The sequence below is a fragment of the Frieseomelitta varia genome, unplaced genomic scaffold (genome assembly GCF_011392965.1).
Source record: "Frieseomelitta varia isolate USP_RPSP 00005682 unplaced genomic scaffold, Fvar_1.2 scaffold_507, whole genome shotgun sequence".
NCBI lineage: Eukaryota > Metazoa > Arthropoda > Insecta > Hymenoptera > Apidae > Frieseomelitta > Frieseomelitta varia.
In genome coordinates this window covers 73,523-91,607 of record NW_025110265.1, presented here as the reverse complement: position 1 = coordinate 91,607, position 18,085 = coordinate 73,523, and the positions used below count along the sequence as shown (strand labels likewise).

Genomic DNA, 18,085 nt, shown 5'->3' with positions numbered 1-18,085 from the left:
TCGCCGGCGAGTTTCTAACTAGGAACACAACACATGACGAGCAACAGAGCTGAACATAGAAAGCGCGCGAATCCTCCTCCCTACGATTCACTTTTAAACGCGCGCGGATTACGCCGGTCGGAGCAGATTTACGTTTCCTTTTTCACCGTGCCATCACGTGCTTTTCATCCGTCCTTTGCCGATTTCCCAGGAACGTTTATCCCGTTAGGAATCGGGTAATTCCCCCTCACCAGACGCGGCCAACGAGTTGTTACGTCCCATCGGCGGGGAAATATTTGTCAGCGAGTCGTTCGGTACGCAACATTTCCAGCCAGCCTTTGTAGATCGATACGGTTCGCTGGCTCGCACCAAGACAAAGAGCGAAACGGGCTCTGCAGGTCGTTTTCGAAAATAAACGCACGGGAAAAACACGGTCAGCCGACAGCTGTCACCGGCACCGATGATCTCCTCTGCCCTCTCTCGTTTTCAGCCGATTTCTCGTATTTCGAGCGGGTTTCGCGCGATCCGCGGATACGCAGGTCCCTAACGCCACTCCAACCGACGTACGTACGCGCATGATGACGATAAGATCGAAAGATTACGCCTCATTGCGCGCCATTGAGCTTGGTTCGCGTCGCCCGTTTTGTGTCGATATTTTACTTTCAGAGTACGCTTCAGGATTGACAATTTGCTCGTTCTGAAGGAAACGATTGCTGGAACGTTACTTGCTTTTGTTTCTTAATTTCATCACACATTTATGTAGACAATTTTGACATTAATCTCGGTATCGATAGATAGAATCAATTTCTATGTGATAAATATGATATTTCAATTAAGGAGGTACAGTCTGTTCTATGTTATTATATTGGAAAACAATAAATTTGTATTGCATTGCAACATTACGTGAGTAAATACTTAACTCCTCGAGCAATTATCGTATACATAATGTAAATAAAATACTTAGGTATTACAAAATAAAAAATAAAAAACAAAATACTTATGTATATATAATGAAAATAAAATACTCATATATTTACTAGCCATGACTGGATTGGTCCGTTTGGATATTGGAAACTGAAAGATGCAAAAATGCACACAATGCGCGTAACAAGTGGAACAATAGACAACGTAAATTTTATATTTAGCTTTCATGAAAATATAAAAATGCAAAAGAATTCGGAGTCCTCACAATTGACAGTGGAAATAACGAGTATAATTGGAATATACAAACACACACAGGTGAAACATTCATGCCACTGTGAAATACGTTTTCAAAGACAGACTATAACGCTCGAGGAGTTAAATACAGAATGGCAAATCGAAAATAAAAAAAAAAAAAAGAAAATACAAAAAGAAATCGTACGCAATAAAAGTGACCAAAATATCAGATATATCACGCCAGAGGCACGAATGTGTTGCATCGAATGTCTTTTCTTTTACTTTTGATTTTGTATCGTGTGTTTCGATTCGCACGTGTTCATTAGTTTGTGTCACCACATTTCCTGAACACGCGCAATTGGCAGACTCGTGCATTCCCGTCTCTGGCGCGAAGCATTAAAAATAAAACGACCGACGATGTGACGATATAACAGCGTTAAAAATGAAACAAACGCTTGATAAAATCTTGATAATCCCACGATAGTCGTCGTATTTCATAATCCCTCGATGCGTTAGCGGCGTAGAAATGTAAAGGAAGGATATTCGCGAGGATTCATTCGATCACCGGCAGGTTTATCCTTAATAAGTACCATCTCGCTGGCGAGACATGGTAATTAACCGTACCTGAGTGTCTTGGCAGTGTGCACGGTGGACGTTTCAGCGATGTGGCTCTGCAGATATTGATTCAAATCGCCGTACTCGCCGTTTTCCAATACGATGCACATGGGGTCGTCTTCGAGGCTGGCGCCGAGTAGCCGCGCGACATTCCGATCGGCCAGCCGTGCCAGCCTTTTTGCCTCCTGTTGAAATTCTATCCTGGAAAATACACGGGACACTCGGAAGTAATATCTTTATAGTCGGCTGCTCTACCAACCGGGCGGCTATCGAACACGGACGGATATACTAGAAATAACGCGAGCTTTGCGTCGTTGTATCGGTCAACTCCTTTTCTCTCTCTTTCTCTCGTGCTCGTATCTTTCAAGCAAAAGGGGAAAGAGAAACAACGGCAAAGCGGAAGAGGAATTGCATCCGCTGAAGGCACGTAACTCGCGTCCAAGGATAATGGCCACTGTCGAGATTATCGTTTCGGGAACGCTGGGCTTCATGTTTAAGAGAGTCCGCTTGTGTTGTTCGGTTGTCTAATATCTCGGTAGCCGATAAGGGCCGTGTTCCTAAACGTAACGAATTTGTACGTTACTCGTACGGTGAAGTTTCACCGTATTTCTTCTCGTTCTGTCTTCCACCGGCGGTAATTACAGCGGCTGTTAATCGGTTCCACCGGCCTCTAACTGATAAGTTTCTGTATTTCGGTTAATTTCAAGCGACGAAGAAGTTAACGTCGTCGACTCGCGACGAACACCTCCTGAACCTCGAGCAGATCGCGAAACTTTCTTGTCAACGTACGATGAATCGTAATTTTTTTTTCTTTTTCTTGCGAGAATTCCACACGCAGCAGGATTCTTGATTAAAGCTCGAAACGGACGGGGAGAGCATCACGTCGACGAAAGATTTCCCGAATCGTTTCGAGGAAGGAAACTTCGCAGTTTCAATCAAACAGACGTTGTTTCGCGGTGAAGAATAAAATTGATCCTGATCTTTTAAAGAGAGACAGGGCAAATCCAATAGAAGGTACCAAGCGATGGGAAACGTCGCGGCGTTCTCTTTCTTGTCGCCTTTGTCGGCTGGATTCTAGACGTTTCTTACGATATCGGGGAGCGGTGTATCACGCGAAAAAGGAATAAACGAGCACGATTGTACTTCCGGTATTCCGTTAAGAGGCCTCTCTCTCTCTCTCTCTTTCTCTCTCGACGACAATACACGTTTCGCGTACGTTTCGTCGTCGAGCCCTGTAATCCCCGATCCTGTCGACCCGGATCATCCTTTCGCTGTGCCAGCGATAACGCAGCGCGTGTTCTTCGTCGGTACACGCTTTATCGTGTACTTCCGGCTCTGCTTCCTTGCCCAATCTAACATCTACAGATCGATCGATCGCTACCGATGCACAGCGTGTATATGTACGCGCGCGTGTAAAAAACATTTTTAGTTTTAGGAGAACGTTTAGTTTTCTCTTCTATGAGTAATTTCGGTTCACGTTTAAACATGCTGTAAATAGTATTTTAAGTACGTATTTTTATTAATTTTAAGTATTAGTTTTAGTTATTAAAAGATATTGTGAAAGAAATCGACGCTCATGCAGGCCTTTACACTGGAATTATTAATTTCGAATCTCTGCCAGAGATAATATAAAATTAAATTTCTTGCACTTTTATAATATGGTACAAATTCTTATAGTCATCTAAGTAGCTTTATGAGTCAAAAATATCTATCCGATGATGTCAGGAGAATGATTGATTATTTCGTAATCTAAAGATTCTTTCCGGAAATCAGTCTCAGAAATAATCGAACCCTTTGAAATCAAGATGCAAATAATTTTCTATTTTATTCGAAATACATGCCTTCTATTGACTATTTCTTGGAAAAAAGAATTTCTCACCATCGTAAGAAGGCGAATCTGGCGAGTGGCAATTTATTTTTAACTTCTCTTTATTTTTTTTCTATTCTTTTTTTTCTGTTCCACATTTCGTACTTGACCTGAATAATTTCACATTGGAAAATAAGTGAGAAAGATTAAAATGTTCAATTAGCTTGACACACGTGTACGTAAACTTTCAAATTTAATATTAATTATAAAATTTCCGTCTTGATAAGTACCTGTTAGATTTAATTGCTGTAAATATCCGAAAGTTCTGATTTATTCTGTAAATATCCGAAAATCTGATATGAATTAATTGCTAGAATACATCTAACAAAATTATAAAAATTTGAACGCGTTAAATCGTTGTGATTAAACATTAGTGCGTACCTGGTACAGACTATATATATAAAAAATTATATATAAAATTAAATGTCTTGCTAAATATAAAATTAAGTGATATATATATATATGTTATCATGCATTGTACTATTAACACGAAATCATACAAAAGTAGAACAACGCGCAGAATTGTTTGATAATAAACCTCGCGATTTAACCGAGTCACCGGCTGCTTTGTATGCATTCAAAAACGTTCAAACTATTACTATATTAAAACGACGAGGACGACGACCAGGTTGGATTTAAACAATTTCCCCGTGGTTTCGAGCGGCGTCGCCGGGTCAAAGGGAAACTTCTGCACGGTAAATTGCCAGGCTATTGTCAATCGCGAGCAACGAGCCGGACAGTTTTAGGAGTCGTTAAAGGCCGAACCGTCGCGAAAAGTAGCAACGGCACGAGCAGGCGAGTTATTCGATTATGCGCCAGTCACTGACCGTTTAAACACCTTCTCTGCATTATCGCGTCGCGGCAACTTAATACACGGACCACGTCATTACGTACGAAATCACTTTGCGCCAGGTTTATCGAATTATCGCGTTAACGCGCCCCCCCCCCCCTCATTGAATAATAATCGATTGGGATAATTTTCTATCGATGCCCCATATTTCGCGGAGTCAGCCGGCCGCCACTGATGCTCCTACGGTCGCCAGAACGAGCGAGAACACGCTCGATACCGATAACAAACGAAACAGAATAAAGGTCTATAATCGAGCGAGCTAATTCTCTGTCGATCGTGTATCCTATACTTTCCATATTTTCGGCCACGCGTGAAATATCGAACGCTTAATGATTCTCGGTATATTTCACCGTATTCAGCGACTTGAAACCAATGCTCTGTAATAACGCGTTGTTCGATTCATTCCTATCGGCAAATTTAATTATGAACGTACAGCTGCCTTTGATTGCCGATTGCTCCCTTCGCTTCTGTTTATCTCGTTTGCGAGCGCGGACGAAGATAAATCGTGACGAAAAGGAATACTCGACGAACATGAACTGAGAGATTCATTCATAATCGAGACGCGAATTTGCCTTCGTGCAAATAATAATTTTCCTGCTTCCGTTTCATTCGTCCCTTCTCCTTTTTCCTTTTGCTTTTTTTTTTAAATTTCGTTTTATGTTTTTTTTTTGTTTTTTTTTTTTTATTTGAGAGGAAAGTAAACGCGCGCAGTGGGCAGGATCGTTCGCTTGTTTGTCGATAACAGCCTCCGACACGCTGTTTTCATTCACGCGATGTAACAACAGTTCTACGCGCGCCACACGCGACAAACTATTACTCAATTATTACTCTGCTATTGACACGGCGGCAATTTATTGTGCTGCAGCTGGATGCATTTCGAAACCAGTGCCTCTGCGCCGGCTGTCATACCAAAATTTCCTGTCAATTTTCGCGCGTGCACTCAATTTATGCCGGTGAGGGCCTTCCTGCCGTGAAAAGTAACTACAATTTCCACCGTTTATTTTGATAATCAGTCTCCGACCCGAGTATTCAACCAGCTCGCCACGCCGCGAGTCGTGAAACGTCGAAATTCCGAAACGAACGGAATTTCTTTTCGAAAGTTATGGCATCGTGAATTTCCTTCGAAGAATATACGCGCAAGCTGATTGCTAATTATTTTCATAATACCCAATCAAACATTCCTTTCGTGAAATTTCCTATGCGAATTCCCCTTTTCTTTCGTGAACTTTCCTATGCGAATTCCCCTTTTTCTCTCTCGAAGAAACTTTCGAAATTACCGCGCCAGAGATATTTCTTTCATTGAAATGAAAACAATTAAGGGTAACTCATTAATGTAATGTTACTGATCTCACGTTTCTCGTACAGAAAATTTAAACAAGCACTTGCGTAATAATTCCCTTTGCCCGATATTAATAATTGTTTCGCGCATCGTATATCTCCGTCCACCAAAATAAATAATAAATAAACAATAAGTTGAATAAGTCTTGCCGAAGTGACGAGCCATTCTGACACTTCTCAATCGATTTCAGTATCAAGCCACAAAATTGTTGCTTCATCCGTAAACATATTCATCAGATGTATATAAAATTTAGATACCATCGGGAGATTATTTCGAAATTATTCGCCTAGTATCGTGAAATTTCCGGGTGACGGGCGGTTTGACGACGGCCGCTCGATAATACAAGACCCTTACCTAAGCGCATCCGAGGATCCAGGTCTCAGGGACTTAACGATCACCAGGTCGCTGCTGGTGTTCCGGAAAACTTCGTCGTATCCAGGAAACCTGTCGACCTCGCAAATGTGAACGTCGCCGAAGTATCCGCAGCCGAGGTTTTCAACGATGTTGAGCTTCTCCCGGGGGAAGTCTAAGATGCACTCGGGCACCTCGTCTTCCTCCTCCGTAAGCATATCCTCAGGACTGTAGCTTGTCATGCTGCTGGAGGCTTTCGCGCTCATTGGCGGCGGTGTGCTCGGTGTCGGCGACGGTGGCAACGGTGGCAGCGAATTCTGTAATAAAAACCAAGACACGGTAATACCACGGACAGATCATCATCGGTGTTACTTTGGAACAGGTATCTCTCTCAGGAGAAAATTCAATGTTTCTGCTTGATATTAGTGGGACATATATATTCTCGATCATTTTAATCGTTTATTACGATTTTTCACGTGAGGCTGCTCTATTTGTAATTTAATGTTCGCTGTGTTTAATTAAATTAAATAAATTGGACGTGACACTGTGTATGTATATCTACAGTTTTAGCTGTATCCTTTAGATCGTACTATTATTATATTATTTTGTAAAATAAATTCTATTGTACATTTAGTTTCGTTTAATTATTCCATCCTCCGGGAATTTTGCAAATCTGAAGATATTATGAAACTATCGTCGAAGCTGAAGTGAAATTGAAAAACAGTATAAGATCGTAGCAAAATTTGAATACGATACAATATGTTACATATAATAATTAAGTCTCTTATTGGACAAGGCAAATTTAATTAGTTTTTTATTTAAAAATAGATGAAAGAGAAACAACACTGTGGTATTCTAAAATTGAGGCTGAAACAACGTGAAAAATGTAGAGTCCGAAAACGAGGATAAGGGAGTACGAGGAAATTAAACTGCGCGTGAATTAAAGTCAGCTGCGATCAATAATCACCATACCCTATCGGCCGGTGATCAGTGTATGCTTTCGTAAGACGTTTCCTCGCCGAGGTCTCGCATTAGTAATGATTGATAGTCCTTTCTGGTTCCCTTGTTTTTCATCCATTAAGCTTCATTATTCTCCGCGCGGAGCGTTTTAACACGCGCCGTTGGACGCTGTACGGCGAACTTTAAACGTTCTAATTAAAAAAAAAGAAAAGAAAAGAAAAGAAGAGGGGAAAAAGAAAGGAAAGGGGAAGTGAGAGAAGAAGAAGAAGAAGAAGAACGGGGAAAAAAATGAACGCAATAATGGAATACAAGAAATAAATCACGACGCTAATTGCCTCGTCTACCACGAGAAAGAAAACGTCACACATAAACTGACCACGTGTATGTATTAGGGAAAGTCGCCGAGTTATTAGCATTTCATTTGAATGGGCAATAAATATGAGCAAGTTTATTCTCTGCAAATACATTTCGCAGTCATATTGTTTTCTGCATTGTTCTCCATGCAGCTGTGCGCCAGTGAAGTCAAAGTTATTTTTTTAAATCTAATGTTTCGTTTCCAGATCATACGTATGATTTTGTTCTACTATGTATGTACGTTAGTTTTAGTTTGTTATGTATAATAAAAAAAAAACCCAGTTCTGTATTTTAAATAATATAAATAAACAGTTTAATCCGTCGGTTAGCATTGGACAACGTTGTACGATAAATACGTGGAACAATATAAAAAATATATATTTTTAAATCACATTCACCAATTTTGGCTCAAGATATAACAAAAGATCAATGTCGCAAGACCTTTCACCTACGGCGGACGAATCGAGCTGTACTCATGGTACAAATTACAGTTTCGATCTGCAAAAGGAGATATAAGTAAATTGCAAACTCGTGAAATTCCATTTCGAATTTTTATTTCTTTTTAAATTGGTCAAACACACATTGCTAAATAAAAATTATATATAACTTCTGTACCTTAAATAGCTTCTCGATTAATGTTACAATTTCGATAAGTAATGCTTAGAAATTAAAAAAAGAAGAACCTCAGAAATTAAAAAAAGAGTGGCGAGGTAAGGGGTTAAGAGGATTCATTGGACAAGGCTCGTGAAAGGAGAAACAATTCGAGTAGCCTGCCACGATGGCGACGTAAGATGCCGAAGTCACGAACCGGTGTTTGACATAGTTTCAAGCGCAAGTGACCCGCATTAATACCCATCCACCACCCCTCGCCCTGAAAAACTGCCCCCTCGCGACCACGACTAATCGTCACGGATCGCATGTCTGTCGTACATTTTTGATACTCACCTTACAGATCTCCGTGCTGGCGTAATACTTTTCCGGTGGCGGCGGTATGGGTGGCGGATTAGATGGATATTCTTGAACCGGCGGAATTGGCCTGGCAAGATTGATCGCCGTGTTCAGCAACAGCGGAATAACCGGCTGCACCTCCGTGATCCCTGTCCGACGATACCACCGGAAAGGAAAGGAAAAAAGAATTTTTTGACAAAGTTAGAGAGACACTATGGCCGCCGTGCACGAAAGAAATTACACCGGGCGCGTTTCAACCTTCTCCCCCTTCGTGTTCCTCGAAACTTTCAAACGAGCGCTTTCCTTTCGCTTTATATTTCTTCTCTTTCGTTCCTTTCTTTTTTTTCGAGGGAGTTTTCTCCCATTTTCTTTTACCGTGCATCGTCGTAGTCTTTTTACTTGTGTAAGAACGTTCTACCCTTTGTGGATTTTTTTTTTTTTTATTTAAACGATGGCTTCCAATGACCGGAAGACAATTCTGTTAAATTCAACTCTATATAATCTTATGTAACTCAAAGGTTACGTATTTAATGTTTTATATTTCATTTCAACATTGTTATTATGAAAGTACCAGATTTGAAATTGGAGTAAATTAACAATTAATTAAAAATCGTTTACTAGTTTCAATTAGCGATCTTTTTTAATTTAATTTCTTTAACTAATAACCATTTTCTCTTGCAGCCAAACAAAATGCTTCGTACAGAAGGTTAAATTGTCTTTTGAAGGTTAAATTAATTCGATTAAGTTTCACATCAAACTGACAATGAACGTATGGCATTGAAATATAAAAATTTGAGGACCGTAGTGGAATTACTTTAAATCTATCTCGAGTACAGTCAAGCGTGCGGTTTGCGTGGTTAATCGATCGCGAACTATGTTTCCGCTGCGCTGCCGGTCGCGCTTAATTGAACGAGATTTATTTTTAATTTCGCTCTCGTGGTAATTTTATAGCGTTTCGAGGAACAGTTCCGTCGCCAGAATGGAAAGAAACGAAATAATTGATCAACTATTCGAACGACGCCGTGAAACAACGTTCGTGCGGTTGAATTCCTTTTCCATAGCCTTGTGAAACCTTGCACGAGTGCTAATCATCGCGGAAATTTCATTCGCTTCTGCAAATTTTCAAGGGAGCAAGGAAAAAGTGTGCGTGAGAATGGTGAAATTTTCGCGCAGAAATTAAAACGAATTAAAGAGCTTCTCGGCAACTGGCGAGGCTCGTGTGTGATTTGCGCTCGTGCAAGCCTCGAACTTTAAGTACCATGAGCTCTATAATAATCCGTCGGTTATTAAGCCGCAATTTAATTCGAACGCCGCATGCTCGCATATCACGGGTAGGTGTTGCGTTTATCGTTGCGACCAATGGCCATAGTCGGCCGCCGATTTTATGTAATTTTAGTCAAACGCAAACTCGATAATGCGCAGTAACGCGGAGCCACTCGTTTCAAGTTTTCCCGCTATTGAATTACACTGTGCACTAACAAATATCGAAGGGATGAAACGTTGACCAAGACCACCGCGAAATTTCCGTAAAATCGTCTACTTTCAGCGGTACAAAGAGGTCTCAACTCGTTGCAATAAGTTCCGAGTATATAAATTCTGACAGAATTGAAATTAACGATAGGACAATTTTAACTGTTTGATTACCGTTGTATAAAGTCTATCATTTCTCCAATAAATTTCTCACGCATGTATCAGTAACAAAAATAACAGGAAACTGAAATTGTGAAACAATACTACTTTTAACGCTTTGAAGATTACATTCAGAGAACAAACACTTCAATCATTCACTGAGAATTGTTCTTGAAATTCATTCGATAAACTGATACACGTGAAATACGCTTTACCATTGATACTGTGAATTGAAAAGAGATACTTTTTAAAAGATTATATCTAGCACCGAACACTTTCGTTATTCATTGAGAATATTCGTCTATTACAAATTCATTGATTCTATTCCGACAAGATAAATTAATTTTTCAAAGTATCTTGAAATAATATCTATCATTTCGTCGAAACATTTGCAACGAATTACTTTCGATATCAAAAACTCTCAATCGAATGGATGTTTAATAATCGACCACTCTTTGTCAACGTTTCATACCAGCCTCGCACAATGCGTCCTCACAACTGAATTAATTTCGATCCCATCTCGTGCACCTGTACGTCCGTCGGAACTTGCGGGGGCGAAGGCATCGGCTCCCCTCGTAAACATATTTCATCGGCCCGATCACAAGGGGTTAAACTCGCGTTCGCTGGAAACCGTTGCTCCGTTAGGATATTACGAAAATTTTGAGGCTCGCCGTACGAAGGGGGGACGCAATCCTACGCGTTAGCGGTTAACAATTCCGTGCTACGAGCCCGTTGATAATCGTCAAACTGAAGTGGCGGGCTCTCTCTGTTCCGAATTAATTTAAATCGGCCCGGCCCGAGCATGCACGCGCAGAATTCGAAAGGCTTAAGCGCCGCACTTAACGTCGCTACCAACCGCTGTAATCCGTGATAGTTTTGTGTAGTTGCGGTGTCGTCGTGGTGTAGGTGGCCGGGTGGTACTGCGCCGGAAGCGGAGGGCAAATTGGTCCCTTGTCCTCGCCCTCCTCCTGCACGGAGACCTGCGGCCGAATATTGAGCGTTCCCGTTAATGCACCTGACATTTATGCACACACACACACACACACACACACACACATCGCGCGCGCGGTTAAAAGCGATACGCCACCGGAAACTTTCCGTCACTTGGCGCCGCCACCCCGGTCCCACCCCCCCTCAGCCGGCATTTTCGAATATTCATGTCCCCATCGGGACGTCCTTTTTGTTTCGTGGACACGCGACAGGGGAAGGGATTGACTGATTGCTTATGTGTAGCTCGCGATAATTACGAATGTTCTCCACTTGTCGATTCTTATTTGTTGTAACATTCTTACGTGGGTTTCGTTTGCCAGTTGTCGGTTACTTGACACCAATCCTCGCGGGAATTTTATGAATTCGTTTTTTTTTTTTTTTTTTGTCAAAAAGCTACATGTTTTAATTTATTACACGTTACTCATTCAGTACTGAAACTTTTGATAATTTCAAGCTAAATTCAAAGGGTTGAAAAATATTAAATTACACTAAAAGATATGCTATATGAAGAAAATTTAGAATTAAATGATTATAATTTGACTGATCCTCGAGTTTCTTTCTTTACTTTCACACACGCATCATTCATAGTCTCAGCATTTGTACATATTATGATAATAATAATAATTAATATTGTAATAATCATAAATTATTTTTACGGTAATTTATATATAATTTAGCAGACAGAGGAAGTAGCTTATTTATATTTACGACAATGTGTTAATGTCTAGTTTACAATACAGAACTGTATGTGATATGTACAAGTAGTAAAAATCAACTATAACGCGGACCAATTGTGATTCTTCATACACGCACGTCTATTTACGATTAAAACATTAAAGGAATCGAAAGTTACTCGTAAAAGTGACATAAATCAACCACTATGGTTTCTCGTGCATGCATGTATAATTTATGAACGAGAGTGAAGTAGTAAGAGTCGACGATTACACGAGTCAAAGTTATTCATAAGTGGTTGAACGGAACGAGATCATCGAAAACAAAGTCGTTCGAGGCACAAGCGAAATTTGCATGAATTTTTTTCACCATCATTTTTACATTCTCATTGCATATTTACACATCAAACTGATACTCTCGTGTTATAATATACCCGATGCATAATTCATTCGAAGCGGCAGTGCTCCTTCATTCGTTTTTTCTCACGCTTTTTATGTTCTATACCCACATCATCTTTTTTTAGCAACATCTGTCTGCTGCTTCAATGAATATTCGATTGGAGATTACACGATATTTTTAAGCCAAGATGAATAATCTACTCATTGCGGATTAAGATGCGGATTTCACATCAATACATCAACACAAAAACAGCAAACAATAGTGGCATCATATAGCTGCAATCAACTGAGATCCTTTTTTTCTTGCAAAGGTGAACGAAATTCTGATTAGAGAGGCTACGAAAGATGGAAGATGGCTTCGTCTGTTAAAATTCAATTCTGACGCGTGCTGTCACGAGCGAAAGAACCACAAAACCACGACGTATCGCGCTGCTGCTAATAATTTCATACGACGTAATTATCGACACAATGCATCGATACGTATTCATCGGGCCACGTAATTCTACTGAATAAAATTTAACCGTATCATCGGGTAATTATCAGTCACGGTCCTCCCTGATGACCGAGGAAATTGGATCAGGAGAGATCGTTCGGGTCGTTTCATTCGTTCGTAATCAATCATTCGTCCGAATCAATAATTCATTAAAACAACGAATTTCCAAAAACAAACAACGCACGAAAGGTAAAAAGATTCGGTTCGAGTTCCATTTCTCCTCAACCACTGATCCAGTTCGATTACCATTTCTTCTTGAACGACTTATCAGGGACAAACTTCGTTTTCTAAATTTGTTATTCTTAAATGCATGCTAATTTCAATTTCAAACTAGTCCGTCAAGAACTAAACTAAACGTCGGCCCACTGAGAAAAATATCCTACAGTTGGCGTAAATCTCGAAGGGTCCATTACACATCAAGTTAAATGTTAAAAGTAAAGAAAAATAAATACAAAAGGTATTCGTCAAATAATAAAATCTAATCAATTCCTAAGATTCAGTCAATTTTTCTACTAACAAACCTCTTTCGAACAACACACTTTCGCGAAGGAGCAAATGTCCATTTTCCTCAACAATCATCGTTGTATCGTCGTCGGGTCTTGTAGAAAGGAACTCGTCAACGCGTGGTTAGATCAACGGCACCACCTCAGGAAATTAACGCTCTCTATAACAAACAATCCTTCGCGCCCTGTACTCGTACGCTTCATCTTCCCTTGCCGATAAGGAAAGTAGAGACCGCGTCGGGCTCTCGGTTCTCTGAAGAATCACGATATAATATCCATTGATTTTTGTTTCCCTTGCCCTCCGTCTGAACGTCACCGAGACGAGACGACTCGGCGAGAAGGGCACTGCGACCCTTCAGCGTCGCGGAGGGGGTGTTAATTTCCGTTTAGGAAGCGTTAGGGTGTCAGACTCGGCGAGATGCTCCGCGCCACCGCCGTTAAGATAAGATAACCACTTAGCCATCGAGATTCTACTCGAATCTCTTTGCTCCGATTCTCTTCCACTTCTCTCCCTCTTTCTTCCTTCGTCTTTCGTCCTCCTCTCCTGTTTCCTCGTCGTTACTTTCACCCTCTCTGCCTCTGATCGTGGTCTCTCCTCTTCCCCCCCCCCCCTCTCCACCTTCTGGCACGTTGCTCGCCTTCCTGTCATCTAGATCTTCTTAACGCCTCTCTTTGGCCCGCTAAAGCTATCCAAAGTCTTGTCGCCACTTCCTTTCGTCCTTATGGCCAGACATTCGAAAGGTTATTGCAAGACATTCGAGGCGGTGTCGATTGGTAATCGTACTCAGCGATCAACTCGAACGCTGAGACTTCTCCTTGCGTACACGTTGCTTCTCAAGTGTCATTGATTTTAAGGAATTGGCGCGAAGTGTTCACGTTGGGCAATTTTCGGTTCAACGATCGAACGACTCAAGCTGTTTGATTTCAAGCAGCTTCGTGCTTTTTTATGAACAGAGTTAAACAATGCTGTGTTCTTTCGGGTCATTGTTTATTTACTTGCATTTCTCCAAAGTTGAAAACTACGTCAAGTTTAGAAACGGAACATGAAAAATTGTTAGAAACAGACAATTCGTCAACCATTTCGATTGCTGTTGCTTCGTGTAAAACGCTGTTTTACCGAACGAATCGTCGCCAGAGGTTTCGCCGTTAATTTCGCGACAGTGGCCGCTTGTTTGCTCGACGATACTGGGATATTCATCGTTGAAAACGACCAGGGGCACACGCGGATAATTGGCAACGCGGGGATCTTTGGGGGCGTGCGAACGAGCCCCTCGATGATCGACGGTTGCCAATGATTTGATACAACGACGGAAAAATTAATTACGAGCAAACCAATCAGCGCTCGGCATTTTCGACTGATCTTCGTTTAAGCGAAAAATAATCGAACCCGGCCGTCGTTCGTTAATTGAAAATAGTAATTACACGATAAACACCGCCGCGCTGGCGAAAGGGTCTCTCCTGGCGGAGAGTTTCACGCCTCTGATTCGATTCAGGGACTCAATTCGGTGACTTATTTCAAGAGCGTTCAATCGTCAAATCGCGAGACAAACAAAGTTGATTATTTCTCTCATTTTTTCTTTTTCTCCTTTAATTCTTTCCAAATAGGCACGTTTTTGTTGGTAGAATATATTTAATTCGCCAAAGAGTTTGTGATTTCTCGTTACGGATGTAATTGGGACGGAATTATTAAAATGCGCGCGCTCGATCGAAGTGTTGAAAGTGAGGCGTGAAAAGAGAAGAGGTCTCGAAAAGTGAAACGAGGAGGAGGGGAAAAAAGGAAACGATTTCAGCTCGCGCAAACAACGGCCGTAATTCCAAATGTTTACGCGGAACGATTCAAATAACATTACTGAAAGCTCTTTTCATCGTTTTAAATCCACTTATAACACTGAATAATGTGATCCCCCGGCGCACACAATGCTGAAAATTAACAACACACGCCGAACATTAAAAACGGTGTATCGTTCTTGTCCCACGTTATTCACTCGGAACGTTGTTACAAACGCGGACGTACTTCATTAACGAAAACGTGCAGATTGATACGCGCGAAAAGCTAAAAACGCGAACGTGCCGCGCGTCGTAATGAAATCGCATGCATTAAAAAGAAAGCGGCTCGCCGACGCGACAGCAACCTACGCTCGCGCGTTAAACGATACACTTGCATCCTGCTTATATCAAACATTATTATATGCTTTTGAAATTTTCAGCTTGATATTTTTAATAACAGGCAAGGAGCTTAATGTTTCAATGCGTATCCCGATTTAAAATTGGAACGATTCAATTCTTTGCTTCTCGTGTTTTCTCTCTCTCTCTCTCTCTCTCTCTCTCTCTCTCTCTCTCTCTCTCTCGTAAGTAATTACCAAACGGTGGATTTTCCTGCGAATTTTGCAGAATATAATTAAAAACGTAGAAATATGGTGAAAAATTGATTAACACGCTAAATATTACAAAAAAGCAGAGAACTAAGGTAAATATTTTATCATGCTTTTTCATATCGCGAGTATTTCATGCAATTTCATACTTGTATATAAATACATGAAGATTCATTGTCTAGTAATTGTTTATGGTAGTTTACGATGCCTTCCGTCGCTTTGAAAATTTTTCGAGTGGAAACTTTCGAATTGAACTCTTTTAATTGATATTAATGTACAATTATGTAACGTTAATTATTAATTATTAATTGATTTAATAATGATTAATTAATTTATCGTTAATTAAATTAATATAATTATTAATTTAAATGTTATCATATTATATACGTTATGATATAATAAATTATTGTGCTATTAATTAAAAATATGCGAATTAAAATTTGATAGGAAAGCTCTCGATCGAATCGAGAAAAGGGTGTTAATGCCGATTAATTGAAATTAAGCAAGAAACATTTATCAATATGTACGACCGTTATCGTCATATTGCTGTCTTCCAAAACGTCGACTACTTCCCCTAAATCAGGCTGTGCATCGTGGACAGAACGATAATACGCTCCCTTCCGGTCGGGCAGTGTTTGCGATGGTTGCGAGTATATCAATCGATCGCACAAAAGGACCCTTCCGATTGATACATCCCTGACCATTTTCGTGAACGTGGATACGTTCGATTGACCCGAAGACGCTTTTATTGGAAAATATCGTGGTCGGTGCGGCGCTGAAACGTCTTCCGTTACGGATCCGCCCTCAGCGTTTCGCGATATAGCTTTGCGAAATATAATAACGACGATCGACGCTCGTCGTGTAATCAGCTTCTATGGTTATAACGAACCGTTCCAGCGAACTTATTATTCGTTCGTATGCCGAGAGAGCGTCACTAACAATCGTACCGAGTTTATTATGAAAATAAATCTCGAATAATCGAAAATTATGTAATTGGCGACTTTCCAAGCAAAATTAAACGAATTGAAAATACTTTGTAACTTACACAACACGGTGAATATTGAATTAACTTTGGATTAAAAACAACGTCTACAGGCGTTTTCAAAATATAACCTTTTTTCCGAAAGTTTCCACGACTTTGATTAAATAACATTCGGAAGTTCCAATCTCGTTAGCGTCCGCTCGTGGCCAGAAATAGACGAGAGGAACGTCCAATATCCTTTGATGCAAAACTATGGAATATTTGCTCCTCTTTTTCCATCCGCTTTTTATCACCATCGGGCAGCAATATCCCGTCGTAAAATAATTACGCTGGATCAACAGCGATCTCGTGTTGGCAAACACGACAGATTCGACGCGGTATAATTAGCTCGGAATAAACATAAAAAGAGCGAATCGAAATGCTGAGATACCGCTGGCGCTACTTGATGAAATCCCAAGCGCGCGAAAAGGGGTTGGATTTCACGAACAAAACGATCTTCCATTAATTAGCGACAGAGTGCTTTTTGCCATTTTCATTACCATGGGCCATACTTCCGCTCTCCCCCCCCCCTCTTCCACCTCACTCCCTCCCTGTTCCGGCGAAAGCTGTTCAACCTGTCGGATATCTGCGCATTTTCCGCCACCGTTCGACATCCGCCTCCTGCAAGACTGTCGTTTATCACTTTATTTCTCGTTCTTTTTCTAGAAATTCCACCCAACAAAATTAATTATAGAAATTGGATCCTACCGTTTCTTTGGTTTCGATATTTACAAACTTCAATTGAGGAAATCATCGTAGATTCGAATGATCAAGTGAACGAAGATTTGTGTAACAATTTTCATTAATTCTGAGAGAGCAATGAGATCAAACGATTTAAATAATTTTCAAATAATTGGGATAAATATAAATTTAAATAGTTCTGAAAATGTTCCCATTTTTTGGTTCTTTTATATACTTTATCTATGTTCAATTTTAAGAAGATTGTATTGAGAATCCATTGAAAAAAAGTTACATTTCCTAAATTTTTCAGCAGAGCGATTTTAAGATTTAAAATAGCGCGTGTTAATTTTATCTTCTGACTTGATTTTGGAGTTAAATATTTTTACCACTCATCCGATACACGCATTTCACAAAATTTTGATTATCAGAAGATCAATTAAGTAGGTGAACGTACCTTTGTAAAATTTAAAATTAACGTGATGTGTTCCATTTTCAAATAATCAATTTTTAAATTTTCTTTAGGGAGGCAGATTTAAAATTTAATGCGCCTGTCTGTTAATTCTGCTGATTTGATTAATAACATTTCCGTTGTTCCCTTGCATTTCAAAAATTTAGACTTTGACAAGATTAGTCGTATCGTTGACCATCTACAAAATTTTAAAAGTATAAATAACAAATTACACGATAAATCGTGACATGAAATTAAAAATTTGGCACAACGTATTATTTTCACGCGTCGGAATAAATTCCGAGCAAATTCTCTTCTTATTTAATTTCGGTATGAAATATTTTTGCCACTCTTCTGACATTTCAAAAATCTTGACTGTCGCGTCGATCTTTTACAAAATTTAAAACGTATGAATTTATATCTGTATGAATTCTTATATCTAATAAAATTTCTTATA

General features: G+C 40.0%; 1 protein-coding gene across 1 annotated transcript in view; it reads right to left on the bottom strand.

The window, feature by feature from the left end:
- The window catches only part of LOC122533217 (discoidin domain-containing receptor 2), a gene marked incomplete at its 5' end in the record, with an annotated part of 90,937 nt that overhangs the window by 14,872 nt on the left and 57,980 nt on the right, over window positions 1-18,085 (bottom strand). Inside the window, 4 exons of the mRNA XM_043662709.1 lie at window positions 1,762-1,953; window positions 6,163-6,476; window positions 8,419-8,570; window positions 10,907-11,030. Coding sequence (XP_043518644.1) covers window positions 1,762-1,953; window positions 6,163-6,476; window positions 8,419-8,570; window positions 10,907-11,030 — 782 coding nt within the window. The remainder of the gene's footprint in view (window positions 1-1,761; window positions 1,954-6,162; window positions 6,477-8,418; window positions 8,571-10,906; window positions 11,031-18,085) is intronic.